This window comes from Tinamus guttatus, unplaced genomic scaffold (assembly GCF_059628265.1).
Source record: "Tinamus guttatus ecotype Peru unplaced genomic scaffold, ASM5962826v1 Tinamus_guttatus_pri_ptg000249l, whole genome shotgun sequence".
In the NCBI taxonomy this organism is placed as follows: domain Eukaryota; kingdom Metazoa; phylum Chordata; class Aves; order Tinamiformes; family Tinamidae; genus Tinamus; species Tinamus guttatus.
Window position 1 is genome coordinate 1,240,536 of NW_028288783.1, and position 15,427 is coordinate 1,255,962.

The following is a 15,427-nucleotide window of genomic DNA, read 5'->3' on the forward strand; positions in this document are numbered from 1 at the left end:
ATATGTACACTTGCTTGAGTCGAGTTACCTCTGATATAGTAACCTTATCTGGTAGGGCCTTAGCCTGCAACCTAAAATGATTCTCCTTATCCTGGGTGTCAAGTGGATGTTTTGTATTTGAATGCCTGTCCTCCAGGTGAGTGAGCTGGGTTGTCTTGTAGTGGTATAGATTTGGCAAGGCGTCTGATTTTAAGAAGGGAACTGGCATGACTTTACTCAAGACCACAGAGTGTAAATAACACTTCTGAAACCACTTCTAATCATAGGAGTCTAACATGAGTGAATATTTTGGGCTGGGGGAAGGAGGGAGGAAGCTTCCTGTCTCAGTGGATGTATATGCATGTTGTAATAGCTCATGTTTGTCAGGTCTCTGGATTTTCTTCCCCTTGCACCAGAAGATTGGCATGGTTCCTAGTAGGTTGCTCTTTGGTAGACCAGTTGCATCAGTGTGCTTCCCAACCCTACAGCCGATGTGTTCTTCCAGCCCAGCTGTACAGGCTTATTTAACAGTATTGAGATGAGGTGCTGAGGAAGTAGAACAGAAGAAAAGGTAGAGAGGTGAGATTTGAGGGCTTTCCTCTGATCCTCTATGCTCCTCTTGCAGCAAGCAAAGACTTTCCAGTTCTGATGTCTGTAAATCTCAGGGAGAGGTTCTGGGAAGGGCTTCCTTTGCTTCTGTTGCATTTGCAGACAGAAAGGCTTCCCTAGAGAAGAAACTGAGAACAGATTCAAGTATGCTCAAAGGACGTGGGCCTATTGACTCCTTGCTGCTGAAAGACTCCTTCAAATGTCATTGAGAAGAACTCCAAACTTTTTTTTTTTTTAAACAAGCAGACTGGTGTGATAAATCAAAACTGAAGTATCTCATAAGGAGATGAATACCTTGGAATTAATTTGTTTTAACTGCCTGGCATATAAATTTCAGTAGCACTTTAGAGCATCTTGTTTCTGTAATAAACTTGTTTCAGTTTTGAAATCAGAACTCCTCATTTTAAGAATGTTCATAAAGTCTTTAAGGATTAATGTTGAGGGTATGTTAAGTGTTTCAGGCAACAGGAAATGGTGTAAAACCTGGGATTGACTGTTCTTATTTAATTTTAATAGGATAAATATTGAAATATTTATAAAGAATGGTATCAAGTGAAAAATGGACTGTTAATACAGATCAGGTAACCACTGTAACCACTTGATGTGGTTTCTGAAGTAGAAAACATTATCTGTGACCTTCCATGTGAGAACAGCAGTGTTTGATCTACATCTAAATCCTTTCTATGTGCAAAAGACCTGTATAAAACCAAACATATAAATACAAGCTTTTGAAAAGCATTTTGATCCTGTTGACATCAGCTGTTTGAAACTACTTGAGGTCTGTTGGATTCCAATAAACTTTGTTTCTGAGATTCCCTCTCTCCTCCTGTAGTTGCTTCTAAGGAATTAGATTTGTAGTGGAAATCTAATTTTAGTACCAAAATACGGAGAGATACCATCCAAATCCAGGACAGTACCTTGTTTTAGCCTTTTTTTTTTCTTTCTGTAAGCCTGTTAACTTCTGTACTTGTAGTAACCAGTGCAAGCAGTGAATTTTTTGAGGAACACTGCTATTTCCCTTATTATCTCTTCCATTTTTTCAATTGGTATCCCAATTTAGCTCTGACCTGTTAAACAAATGTCAAAATAGTCTTAATTCTGTGTTCACTGGTGATCTAGAGTGATCTTTCGTGTTGTGCTAGTGGGTTGCACTGTGTACAAGGAACTGTTTTTTTAATCCCATTTCTGATTTAGTTTCTCCAATGTGACTGCAGCTGATACCATTGCCTGATTTTGGTGTGGTTCTCCAAAACAAGAGTGAAAGGGTTGTGACTGGGGAAATGTGCTTTGTGAGTTAAGGTTGGAGTAAGGTTAGCATTATTGTGTTTAATATCTCAACATTGAGCATATAGACACTTTTTTCTTGGGGCACAGTAAATCCAGGTAACTTGAAGGGGAGATTTTGAAAAGGAGGAGGGGGGGAAGAAGATAGCAAAGGTTTTATTATAGAGTGGGTTTTTTATTATTGTTATTCTTATGAGTTTCAATAGATAAAGGCTCCATGTAAATGGCATCTGCGTTGCATCTCGTTTTGGAAACCAGTTTCATTTTCTTTTTTTTTTTCTTTTTTGCCTTATAAAGTGCCTACAGTTCTTCAGCCTATCTGCCTTCCTTGCAATGATGTTTATACTCTACATTTTCCTACTGCTTCATACATCCTGTGCTATCGTAGCTATGCTGAATGAGGTTCCAGCCTAACGACAATATTAACCCTGCAAATCTGTTCATTTTCTCCTGAGCAGCCTGAGGCAGGATATACAGTAGATGTGTCCAATTGAAAAACTATTACAGACTCCATGGTGCTGCAGTGTGCTAAATTGCAACAGGGTTGTGTTTTTCTGACAAAAAAAAAAGAAAGATCCTCATAAGGGAGGTAATGTCGTCTTATTTCACACAAGTTACGGAATTTGTTTTTTGTTTTAGTCGCAGCCTTCTTTGTTGATTTAAAATTGTCTGTCTGCTTTTAGGCACTGAAACATGTTCCCTTTTCCCACAGGCTGCTTTCCTGCTGTTATTCATCAAAAATGTGTTTGTATGTTTTTTACTCAGTTTGTATCTCTTCTTGCAGACTTATTTTCACTTTTTTTTTTCAGTTGTTGCTTTTAATGTTTTTCTTCATTATTTTACTAAATATCATGCTGAAGATCAGCAGCATCTTGGGTGGTGGTTGTACCGCATAGCATTTATAGCAGACATTAGTTTTGCATAGCGTGTGTACCTTATTTTGCCTGGACTTGTCTTCATGGTGCTGCAGGCACCTCCTCAAGCACTTGTAGTGATTAAGAGTGGTATTTCTGAAAATTCATATTAACTTCTGCTCATAAAGAAACAGAAGAAGAAAAAAGAATCTCCAAGGCTTCCCCAACACCATAACTATTTTTTTTAACTTTATTTCTTAAGTTTTTTTATCAGCATATGACCTAAACTTGCTGTTGTGTAGTGTCTTGTGGTTTACAGATGCCTTTAGTTACACATAAGTTGGATTTGTTGTGCAACGTCAGCCTGCAAATCATTTTGCACAGACACTTACCTGGCTCATGTCGCCTTTATAGTTTGAATCTTTAGCAAAAAAAAATGCGCAAAGGATGTTTTAAGCACCCAAGGCCTCGACTAGTGGGAGCACCAGGTAGCACACGCTCTCAGCCGGGTTTTGGGAGGTTTAGCAGTAAGCTCTGCCGGGATGTTTACAAGGGATCCCGTCCCTCTCGCTGCTGAAAGACGTGTCACAAGAACAAAGAGAGTTGTGTGATGAAGTGTATCTGGCTTCTTGCTGCTTTGCGTACCTTTCAAATGTAAAACTCGCAGTAATTTGCAAGGGCTCCTGGTTCTCAGGGCATCTTCGGAAGGTTCCACCACGGCGCGCGGAGCTGCCCGTGCAGTGGAAAGCTCGGTTGTCTCAAAACCGCTCTCGAGCGCGTTTCTATTTTAATCCCGGGCTTTGAATGCCGCCTGCCTTTCCGGCTCCAGCAAATCGCCGTGCCGGGCCCCACCCCGCCGCCGCGCGGGCTCGTTGCCACCGCTCCAGCTCTCCCTCGCCACTAAAAGTTGGCTTCGGCGGCAAAGCATCCGCTCCCGGGCCGCGCTCGGGGCTCGCTTTCTCCGGGGAGCCGCTCCGACCTGCAGCCTATGTGGGGCACGCCGGGCCGTCCGCCGCTAGACGTGTAATTCGTAAATGGAAAATGTCGTTCTCAAAGGCTGTCGATGCCCAGCGTGCCGCAGTGCGTGAAGGGTTGCCCGGTCCGGCTGCCTCTGCTCCTGTTTCCGTGACATGTGAAGTGGAAAGTCGGGAGAAGCGCGTGCAGAATGGAGGAGTTAAGGGTTTGTATTTCCGCTCGGGCTGCGTAGCGCTCATGGAGGGCTTGGGAAGGAGTGTGGCTTCTGCCTGTGGCTTTTAACTAAAGAAAATAGTACTTTTCACAGTCTTTCTGCTTACTATTAGTAGGACTTTTTCAGGGCCTTTGTCAGCTCTTACATATGAGCATGTTTTCTTGCATGAATCATCTGACACGCGTAGTGTTCAGGAACAACTCGTTTTGTTGAATTTGTTGTCTATTTTGTGGCTTATATCGTTGCATTCTGCCCTACTTTACCTACTTCAAATATAGCCGGTTGATAGTTTTAAAGTTGGATTGATTTTAAAAATTGCCAAATACTTGTCTACACTTTACTAAGATGAAAATCATGAGCTGAGGCAGTGCTCTTGACTCTGGTCTGGGGACTTCTGCGAGGTTACTGAGGAGATCATTAACCCAAGGTCTATCTCTTCACAGGACAGTCGGCCCAATATGTCAAGACCTCTGATCACTAGATCCCCTGCATCTCCATTGAACAATCAAGGCATCCCCACTCCAGCACAGCTCACAAAGTCCAACGCACCAGTTCACATTGATGTGGGTGGGCACATGTACACCAGCAGCTTGGCCACGCTTACAAAATATCCCGATTCCAGGTAATCCTTAAAAAGATTGTTCTGCATGTCTTCAGCAATGCCTGTTTTGTCTTTGGACATCCTGGGGCTGTCACATAATGTTAAATTTAGTTCTTTTTGTTTCAAATTCAGTTACATTTCTGTACTTTTAAGGAGGTCGAGGCTGACTTTTCTTTCCCTCCTTCACTGCATTTCAGACACATGGCATCTATTCAAATCCCCATGTTTATGTGCTATAGCAAAGTCAATGGTAATGAATACTTTCTTTTTACCCCAAATAATTCTGGTTTTATGGCTGGCCAACCATTCTGTGCTTTATTGCATTCAAAAACTATATTGATCCTGCATTTAAATCCAAAAGGTGGGAGTTTGGTTGTGCTTTGTGTTGCCTTCTATTTTTTTTTTTTTCTGTGCAGTTGTTTTTGGAACAACTGCTTTCCTGACATTATCAATATGTCGTCTCAAATGTGTCACAAGAGATAAAGACATGGTTGTATGCAACAGAGTATAGAATGCTACTAACTTAGTACTTTTTATAGAAACTTGACACCTTTTAAATAATTAGATTCTAATTCTCGCTTTATATTTCTTCTAAAATAAGCAGTGGTATTTCTAGTAGGTTATTGGTATTAAGCAGTTAAAGTTTTTTTTTGTTGTTGTTTTTAAAGAATCTTTAAAAACACATTGAACATGTAATGAGTGGCTATTTCATGGTTGTGATTGCAGATAAACATTATAGGGATACTGTAATTCTAAATGACTTAGCTGTCATTTATTAGATGTTGAATATATCACAATATTATTCTTATACACTGTTCTTCGCTGCCTGATCCTGTTTTAGAGGGAAGACAGTGCTGCCTTCGCAGTCTTTCCACTCCATCATTCAGCTGGAGGAGGAAAGTAAGATTAAAACCTCCCTTTCTTTGTGCTCTTTTTCTCTTTCCTTTTCAGTGCTAGAGCAGACAATAAATTTTTGCATAAGGTAAGCAGCAGAAAGCTACTTTGCAAATTCATTGGGAAGGAGAACCTAGAGGGGTCCTGCTGCTGCCTTGATATGTGCCCTTCATCATTGATATGTGCCATTTCCTCCAAAGGACGGATAAATTGGTGCATGGGAGACTAGTTAAAAGAAGTGAAATCCGTTGGATCCTTGACTGTAGGCACTTAACCAACATCATGATCCTTGATTGCAGTGGGTTATTTTTCTTTGCTGATGGTTTTGTGAACAGTTCAAATTACATCGTCCCCTAGAATGAGAATGTTAAATATTTTAATTCTTGTAATTATCTGGGGGCTAAAGAAATTAAGTCACTCCTTACTAAGGCTTTAAGAGCACCTTTATAGAAGTCTTTGGGTTGTTTCTTGTAATTTAGTTTGTTCTGGGTGGCATCTGATCACTCTGAACCACAGTTAAGTGATTCACTTTATAAGTACATTTTATTGCAATAGGAGTTTCTTTCTCCAAGACCTAGACAGTTTCCTCTATCAATTGTCCTGTCACATAACTGCTCTCCAGTGTCACCTTTGCCAGTTCTTTTGAGTTACCTGAGGAACAGTGATTCACAATGGAAATGCTTATTAGATGAATTTCTTTTGTCCAGGTAACCTTTTGTTCCCATCAGCTCTTTTGTCAGGGGATGGAGAGTAGGGGCAGGAGGCAAGTTTGGGAATTTCTACCATCTCACAGCTCTAACTTTCCTTTTCAGAAAGTATGAGATGTACTTCAAGGGATATGTTTCTGTTCTAGGCATACATTTCACTGCCTGTAGAACTGCATAGGTAGTGTTACCTGGACTGTAGTAGTGCTTCTAACAGTAAAAGCTGATTGTGCTATGGAAGGAGAATGGTAAATATCAGATTATGAAAGATACCTGGGCCTGTGGCCTGTCTTATGATGACCTCCTCAAGGAAAAGCAGGCACAGCAAAGTAATAGAAGTATTGCCAAAGCACAAGTCTGCCTGTTGAGGCTGAAGCCATGTTTGGAAAAAAAATGAACTGTTCTTTAAAACCCGAGTCTGCCACTTTGGGGACCTTTTCTTAGGGTGTGTGTCCAGTGCCCAGTTGAGATTACATAGCATTTTGCAGTAGTTGGATTGCTGGTGGTGTCTCAAACTGTAGTAAAATGTCACTGCTAGAAGGCTTTGGGTGCCTTCTTGCAGTTCAGCATGAGAGGCTGTTGCTTTTAATACATGCAGCTTCTGTTCCCAAGTTCACTGGGACAGCCTATTACTTTTTAAGTGAAGAAACTAAAATGTCTTTCATAAGAGTGTATGGTAGCGGTGTAATTTAATATATTCTGCTTTCAATTGAGTTATTGTAACACTTTAAAGTAGAAGTTGTGCCTGTAGTGTTAAAGCTGGTTTAATAAATTAAACATTTTTAAAGCTCTTCAAACATAATTTAAAAAACCCCAAACCCTAAGCTGTAGCCGCTCTGTTTCATGCATTTGTGTTTCAGTTCTGACAGAAAATGTCTTTTGAACCCCTTGATGAGAGAATAATTCCAGTATAGCTGTTAGAACCTGGAATTTCCAGCCACTTCTAGAACTTCAGATTTTTTTTTTAACATTAGCAGCTTCAAAAGAGCAATTACTAAACTAGCTTGGATGTCAAGACAATGGTGTGAGGCAGTAAGCCGGCAATCATGATACAATATTTTGCTTTCCATCTGTGAGATTTTACATCAACTTGTTTTTTCCAATGTAGTTTTTTCCCTAAGTGTATATGCGTGTGTATTTCTGTGTGTGTATAAGGTAAATGCTATCCAGTAGTATTTGGTCCTTAATACACATTGCTCTGCAGAGTCTGACCAGATCAGAGTGTACCTACAGTCTAAGTGGGCTGATACCAGTTTATTCCAATCCAAGCTTTCAGACAGCATCGGTTGAATGTTTTCATTTTCTACCATGTGTGAATGAGGTCCAAACTGAAGCAGTGTCTTGCAGAAAAATTTGGGTTAGTTGAAACCTCCTAAGGTTTACTGTCATATGAAATACTGTATGTGAAAAAATAAGGTCCTGATTATCTGGCCTGGAAGAGTACTGCTCCAGGGATGAGTCAAGGCATAGGTTGCAAGCTCCAGCATCTAACAGGTTGAGACATGAAAGTCATTAGACTCCTAACTCGTATTACATGTAGTCTAAGGGCCAGAAGCCTAAAACGAACCTTTCATCTGTGGGCCAGGTACCAGAGTCATCTTTCTTTGAGAGATTGAAAGGGTGATATCCAAACCAGCAGCTTTGGAGTCACTGTGGCTTGCCGGCGTGGAGGAGAGCTATCCTGACAGAGCAGTGTCTGCTTTGGAGCGAGCGTAATCTTCCTCCTCCTCTGGGCTCAGTAACATCTCATGCCTCTCCTTGTCATCCCTTTCTGAACAGTATGGGAGGAATAGGAGAGGGTAGTTTAGAAAGGGTTCCTTAAATGGTATCAAGTAGAGAACTATGGCCATGTTTTCTATGATTCTTTTATTAGATCTCCTGGACTGGTTTGTGACTTGATTTGTAAAACACCTACTTCCAGGTATCCATCCATTCCTCCAAAGAAAACCTAGGAGAGATTATATGACCATCTTGCAGCCAGTGCTGTGGCTCTGCCCTTTGCTATAAGAAGACCACTGGGGGCTTTTGCCAAATGCTTTTGTGATTGAAGAACCCAAGGAAGCAGGGCCTCCTAACTGCATTTTGACCAAAGGCTGACACAGTGAAATAATCCAACAGGCTTCTGTCTAAAAATTCGATCCAAATATTCCTTGAATTGTACATTCTGAAACAGAAATGATGCTTTTTTAAAAAAGAAAACTAATAAAAAGGCAGTGGTGTGGAATTCATATAAGCCCAGCTATAATCCAGACCAAGGAGAACTTCCTAGCTTCACAAGGAAGATCACATCTGATATCAAGTCTCATCAACTGGCTTCATGTTCTCCCAAGCTACCAGTGAGACCATGCCTCAGACATGATCTCATCCAGCTGAATAATAAGTTTGCCAGACAAAAGCTTCATGAAAAGACAGTTTGAATCAGTATATCTATGCAGAAGAGCTAATGTAAAGTCACTCTCCATGAAGAAATGGTATTTCTCTTTAAATGCCTGAGGAGGGGCACGTGTACTATTACACAGATCTCTCCATCAAGACTGTAGACTTTGAATATATCACTCATGTATAGATTGTTCCAGCTGTTTCTCAAGTGTCGACCAACAGCATTGGTTATGCTTGTGTCTGTTATGCTTGTGTCTATGCCAATGTACCAAAAAAATATTACTTCTGTTCTGTGAGGAGCCGTGTAGTTTTGCAGTTTGCTCCATTATGAACCAAATTTTGTCCTCCTTTTCTTCACAATCTTTGGTTTACTTTAAGTGACCATGTCTGCAGGGTGACACTTGGTAACACAAAGTTACCTCTCAGAGATTTGCATGTACTTTTAAAAAAAAGAATGCTTTTGTGAATGAAGTTTTTCAAAAATGCACATGCTTGCTGCACTCCAGAACAGACATGAACTGTTTCTTTCCAGGGAAGGAAAGATACAAGTTGAGAGTCTGCTAAAGGAGCCTTTCATCAGAGAGCTGAGGCAAACACATGTTTTTCCGCTGTTCGTTATGATCACCAGAGAGTCTGAGGACAGTAAGTTGAGGTTTTAGTGTTTATGCTTATGAATAAAGTGAGCACAGGTCAGTTCTGATATTTGAACCTACACTGCTTTTTCTTCTTGTAGAACATAATAATTTTTCCAGTAGGATAAAACACTGTCTTGGAGCCAACGTTCTTACATTTTGCGGCCTTAATGCCATCTGTCTGAAACCTACCAAAATTATTCTGTACCAGGCTTGAAGCACCTCAACTTGCTGGCATACCTAAATGGGAAGATGTTTAGCTTTGGTCATATGAGCATCAGCTGTCTGATATCTCTGGTATCAGAAATATCAGCAGTGTCATCTATCTCATAGGTTCAAAGCATCTAGGTGTTTAATTAGTGCTGTCCAAGTCATCTGGTAAGAATATTTGCGTGATACCATGGCATCGCATTGCCACATTCTGCATTCTTGTCATAGAATGGAAAAATTTAATTAAAGCCTATGGTACCTTCTGGAACCTTTTGAGGGATACCTAATGGTATAGTTGCATCTCCCATCTTGAGTTGCTCCCTGCATGAGAGGATGGGTTCTTCTTGTACAGTGTTTCACAATACTCCCAAATTTCTGCCCAAGGCTGTTTCAGGTTTTCATATGAACCAATCCATTCATGTCCCAGTTTTCTTACCCAATCTTCACTCTCAGCCCTCAGGGAAATTAAATTTCACACACTTGGATCCAGCTAGGACAGTACCTCTATTTATTTATTTATTTTGATATGTGTTTTGTTTCTCCCCCCAGCAGGAGTACAAAATTATTTAGGAGACTCACAGACTATCCCTGGACTTTATTGACAGTTTAGGAGCAAGCCTTATCCTTCACAGGTTATGTCCATGGGCCTCCAAGGACATAAGGCATATTGTGAATTAGGGTAGAACTGTTTACCTACTTAAAGAGGTTTTGCTGTTTCTGTCATCTAAAGATTGCCCTCAGTTCCGAGTAAGACACCAGCATGGTGCAACATGCAACAGCTGGAGGCTGCTGGTTAGGATGTCTGTTGTGATGGGGCACTTTTGCACTTTGTTGCAAGATACATTTTGCTGCTTTCCCAAGGGAAAAGTCCTGTCACACTTCCTGAACCGTGTGGATAGTACCTCTCAAACTGTAATTATGTGATGTTTATTGTCGAAAAATAAATAAAAATAAAAGTTTCTAGCTTAGGAGCTTTTTTTTTTTTGGCCCTTTAAGTTTTCTCAAAAAGGAAACTGCTAACTGGATGGGTGTTAAATCTTTGCTGACTTCCATTCTCAATATCTGGATTCATCTTACTGAAAGGTGTACATCTATTTGTGGAAGTATTTGGTGATCTTTCCATAGTAGCATCATTCATATCTAAAGAAGAAGATTTCTTAAATTACCATGACAGTACAGTAGCTAAAGACTAAAGTAGCTCTGCATTTTTTGAGAACAAAGATTGCGTGTTGCTGGTTTAAAAAAGCAAATTTTCTTCAGTGTTTTCACCATTATTGTACTTTAACCCTGCCTGCTGTGTTAGCATGAGTGGTCTAAGTGGCAGTTTCATAATAGTTCGTAATGTTCCTGTCAAGGGGCAATAGGCAGAAGAGGTCGGCAGAATCTCAGTTTAATCTTCGTTACCTATTCTGTTTGTGCGTGTAGTTGTTTACCTTTTATATTTCATAATTTGATTGTTGCATGGTCTTGTGGCAAGGGAAGGGTTTGGGAAATTGAAATACATTGACTTTATTACTGACTTGTTCTGTGATCCAAGAGAACTGATGAAGTTTTGAGCTTTGGTCGATTCCTACCAAGGTTAACAAGAAAGCAATTTGTAAAACACTTTGGGATGATGATTGAAAGTGTAAAAGATTACTATCTTCAAGTGTAAATATTTATAAGTGCCTGTAACTGAGATAGAAACAGCTGATGATGTTAGTATCATCAGTAACATTAGTAAAAAAAAAAAAAAAAAAATCCTGAGCCAGAAGGACCATACTTACTGCAGTTGCTCCAGCATAGTTCAAAACTTGCATGCTGTCATCTTACTTCTGAGTCCTGGGGTGCTGTCCCATATTTTGTTTTGGTCTAGGCATCTATATAAACTTGGAAGGAAAAATATAGAACGGTGTAGAACAAGGTTCTTTATTCCAATTTTAAGAAATCTGAGAATTTATGCAATTTAAATTGTGAAGAGAAATCTGCTGTAATACATGTTTGTCAATAAGGAGCTCAAAGGCAAGTATTCTGATCCTAGCTGTGCCCAGATTAATTTTGTCTCTAGGTGTGTATGCTGAACTTAAGGTAGATATCGACCTCACTTTACATCAATTAATTGTCACATGTCAGTTGCCACTGTTGCCTCAGGAAAAAATAGTATTTTCTGTCTGTTTAATAGTCCTGCCATATGTTTGTAGCTTGCAACGTCAGCAAGTTGTGGCTCTTGCTTGTGACCACCAACTAGTGAATGTGATCAGATTGGCCGGCTTTCATATCGCGTGGTTGGTAACTGGTAGAGTTACTCAGCAGCGAAAGGGATCATCAGGTTGGTATCTTCATCTTATAAGTGACAGTAAAAACATTTCTTTGACTACTTATTTGGAAGATAAAAAAAAAACAGGGCTTTCTATTAAATAATTTGGCATTCAAATGTATAAAATGGCAGTGAGATCAAGACAGTAAATTGTTGGAGTACCTTTTGCACAGACGCAGACATAAAGAGAAGGCGGATGAACAGACTGCTGTCACAGGGGCTGTTACCATGTGCAGCTGTGGTTACGTGAGGATGACGCTGTGGATGGAAATATTCAGGAGGGTTAGAAAGCTAAAGACTTCAGCTCTTCCGTATGAAGCTCTTAGTTCTCTCAGCAGCAAACATGTTTCTGGAGGGAGGGGGGAAAAGGTCTTTTTTATAATTGTTGGTGTGGTTACCCTTTTCCAGTAGGTTTGCGTGAGGCTGTGTGGGTTAGCAGTGAGAGGGGAAATTGTCCGTAACTTGGCTGACAGGTCGGTGCTGAGAAATCCTTTGACTTTAATGACTGTTTGATATCTTTCCATCCATCTGTGGAAGGAAATTTGTCAGTGATGGGCAGTTGGTTATAGTATGCATAATTTTCACCCAAAAGCATGGCTTCATAAAACAGCTTGAAGGCACCCAAACAGCATTTCTTCTTCAAACTGGTCAAGAAAATACCTAGAAAAAAATAGGCGGGCTGATCCTATGGTCTAAGGACAAAGCCACTAGGAGCTGAGTGGGCAGTTTCCTGCCTGACACTGAAGTATTCTGCTCGTGGGTCATTTCTGATTGAGTTCAGTTCTGCATGCCAGCCTGAGGATTTGGTGTTTTGTTTTGCCTTTTGCTTTGCTCAGTCTTTGCACTCAAACTCTGTGTGTTAGCGGTAAGATATGATCCTACTTCCAAATTGTACTTCATTGGTCTTTCATAAATTGCAATGTAGTTGCTAAGCAAATTGGCATCCAGTATATGTACATAATTGCAGAAGTAATCATTTGGCTTCCAGTTTTGCCATCAACACCTGGCCACCTATTGGGTGTGTTTGGAGCTTTAGGATATAGATTCCAATTTTTGTCTTACTTTTGGGTAATGATTAACCTTCTGGCTGAGTTTTACATACAAGTATGTTTGCCATTTGGGGGTATATTTCCAAAGTTTGCATAGGAAATGTGGAAAAATGTTTAGGACCCAGTGGCTATCTGCACTCTGTTTAATGCAAATAATGCATAAATGCTCTGTCCTGGCCAAGGGAATGTTCCAGTTTCTGTTAACGTGAATGTACCCTCTCAGCTGCTTTGCAGTTTGTTCCAGTGTGGCAGCGTTGTGACTAGACAAATGTTGTCTAAGGAGCTTTATTTCTGCTTTGCCATTCATTCTCTCCCTTAGTCTCCAGCTCTTGGGATGTTCCTCCAGTTGGGAAACATCCTCAGGATTTTTCTTCCATCCCCATTCTGCTCTGAGAATCGAACTTGTTTTTGGCATCTGAACTTCCTCAGTGCATTGCGTTCGTTTCCTTTATCAGTGTTTTTGTATCTCATTTGAAAGGAATCGGAGCTTGCAGAAGTCACAAATGACCTTTACCTAACCAGATCAAAGCAAGTTATTGCTTCTTGGCCCTTTCTCCTCACACGTCCTGCGTGGTCTGGATCCTGCTGAGGGAGAGTTCCCTTTGAGTAGTTAGACACTTAGCTTATTTTGCAGATATCTCAAATGATGCTTTCAATCTTAGCAACATCAGTTGAAAGCATACTCAGACTCATCAGTATCGATCTCCCCCATGGAAACTATGAATTAGTAATCAAAGTAAACTGTTTTCAGCTGTGGTCTGTAGATTAACTTTGATGTATGGGAGTCTTCTAGAGCAGTTGCTGCTACACCACAGTGCGTCAATTTTCTTGGTTTTCTAAACCCACCCCACCAAAATCTTCACCTGTCCAAAACTTGGCCACTTATTTCATACCTCAGACACCTCACTGGGAAGATGAGCTCCAGCAACAGTTTAACAGGAGTTAATCTGACCTTGTAGCTAGTTCTTCTGGCATGCTTTGTATGCTTTTGCCTTCAGGAAAACAGTGGTCTTAGGGTTGCCTTCTCACCTAGTCCTTTGACAGTGTAGCATATAGGCTAGCTCAGATGCTGGAAGAAATTTAGCACAGCACTCCACCTGGACTAGTTTATCCTGCTTCCAGCTAGCTCAGCTGTGCTGCATCTGGTACCCAAGCTAATTACTGAAGACCTATCTTTTATATTTCTACACAGCACTGCATTTTGCAGTACAGGCACCCGATGAAGGAAAGCAGCACTGGCAGTTCATGGCTTCTATGAAACAACTTTGTGGTTATGGAGAGGTGAAAGAAGAGTAATTAAAAAAAAAAAAAAAGGTTTTCTTAAGATGAGATGGGTGAGCCTGACAGTATTAAATGAAAGAGGGTATACTTCAGTAGCTCATCAATTTATAAAGACAGATTCATTCTATATCCTAGACCCCAGTGGGGTTTTTACAATAAAATGTGGTTTGTCTGTCAGTCAAATTATAGACATAATTGTTCTTTAAATGATCTATTAAAATACCATTCCTTTTCATGTAAAAAAAAGTATTTATGTTCTTGCATAGTCCATATTTGAACTGCTAAAGTTCTTTCCACATGAGGAGCGTTGCAGGTAGAGCTCTGCTTGGGCCATGAGACACATGTGAAATGGGAAGAGTGATGAAGTCCCTGTGCAGCCAAATGCGGCTTGCCTTTGGCTCCCACTGCCCCCGAGGAAGCTGGAGGGATAAGCAGCATCTCCCAACACCACACCCAAGCTCTTTGCATTCCCTGCCGGAGAAATTGCTCGTAGTTACTTATTGTGGCATAGAAAGTTATAATACATAGCATTTCCCATAAGTGTGTCATTCCAGAGCGAATGATGGATTACGTCCTTCCACACCCCAGTAGTATGCTTTGTGCTGTAATTAAAAAATAAATGTTGCAATGTTGAATTGGAAATATTTTCTGCCATACAATGAATTTGTTTTGTTAGGTTGCTTGGATGTAGTTGCAGCAATGTCCATGTATTAGAACAGTGTCACGGGATAATGGTTTCCTGCCGCTACGTGAGTGCCAAGCCCTGGTTTGCTTCGTAGCTCTAGTGCTGTTTATCTTCATCAACAGTAGTGATTATTTTGCCTCTGTGAAATACTTCTTTTCTTATTTTGTTTCCCATATGCATACTATAAATTATCGTTCTGTGTGAACGTTAACCACAAATCCTAAACATTAGGAGACACTTCTATGCCAGAGAGGCTCAGCTGAAAGCTAGTTTTCAGTTTGCCCAAACTGGTTGGAGATTTGAAGGAAAGGAGTTCCAAAACGGCTACCCAGCCTCATTAAGGTCTGCTGGGCTCCTTTCACCCATCTGAAAATTGATTTCTTTTAAACAGTTTAGAGGACCCTTGGGGTCCTACAGCTTACATAAAAAATGAAAACCCTTCTTGTCTTCGAGCAGTGCAAGCAGTCAATACAAAAGAGAAAAATGATCTTTTAAGTGTATCCCATTGAATCCATTATCTGGAGGGCCCATGTGTGTGATACTTCATCAAAACATCATCATCATCTTGGTGATACAGAGGGGAGAGGGCGAGGTAGCGTTTGAGGAAATTCAGAGAAAATGCTGCAGTACTCAGTGCTGCAGGATGGACTGAATATGATATAAGCCAGGAAATGAGAGCTACAGGGAGGGAAAAAAATGTTTCTTTTTATAACAAATTTCATATTATACATGTTTAAAGCAAACAAATTGTTCAGGAAAAGTTTTGAATGTTTCTTCCTGT

At 40.4% G+C, this 15,427-nt stretch overlaps 1 protein-coding gene across 6 annotated transcripts in view; it reads left to right on the plus strand.

The window, feature by feature from the left end:
• KCTD1 (potassium channel tetramerization domain containing 1) overlaps positions 1 to 15,427 on the plus strand; it is a 99,020-nt gene that overhangs the window by 59,451 nt on the left and 24,142 nt on the right. For 5 of the 6 annotated variants that reach the window (XM_088526670.1, XM_088526669.1, XM_088526671.1 and 2 more), the window contains exon 2: positions 4,359 to 4,537. In XM_088526670.1, coding sequence (XP_088382796.1) covers positions 4,374 to 4,537 — 164 coding nt within the window. In that variant the 5' untranslated portion in view covers positions 4,359 to 4,373. Of the gene's footprint in view, positions 1 to 3,763; positions 3,907 to 4,358; positions 4,538 to 15,427 lie in introns of those variants that run through there. The other variant, XM_088526667.1, reaches the window with a different exon arrangement.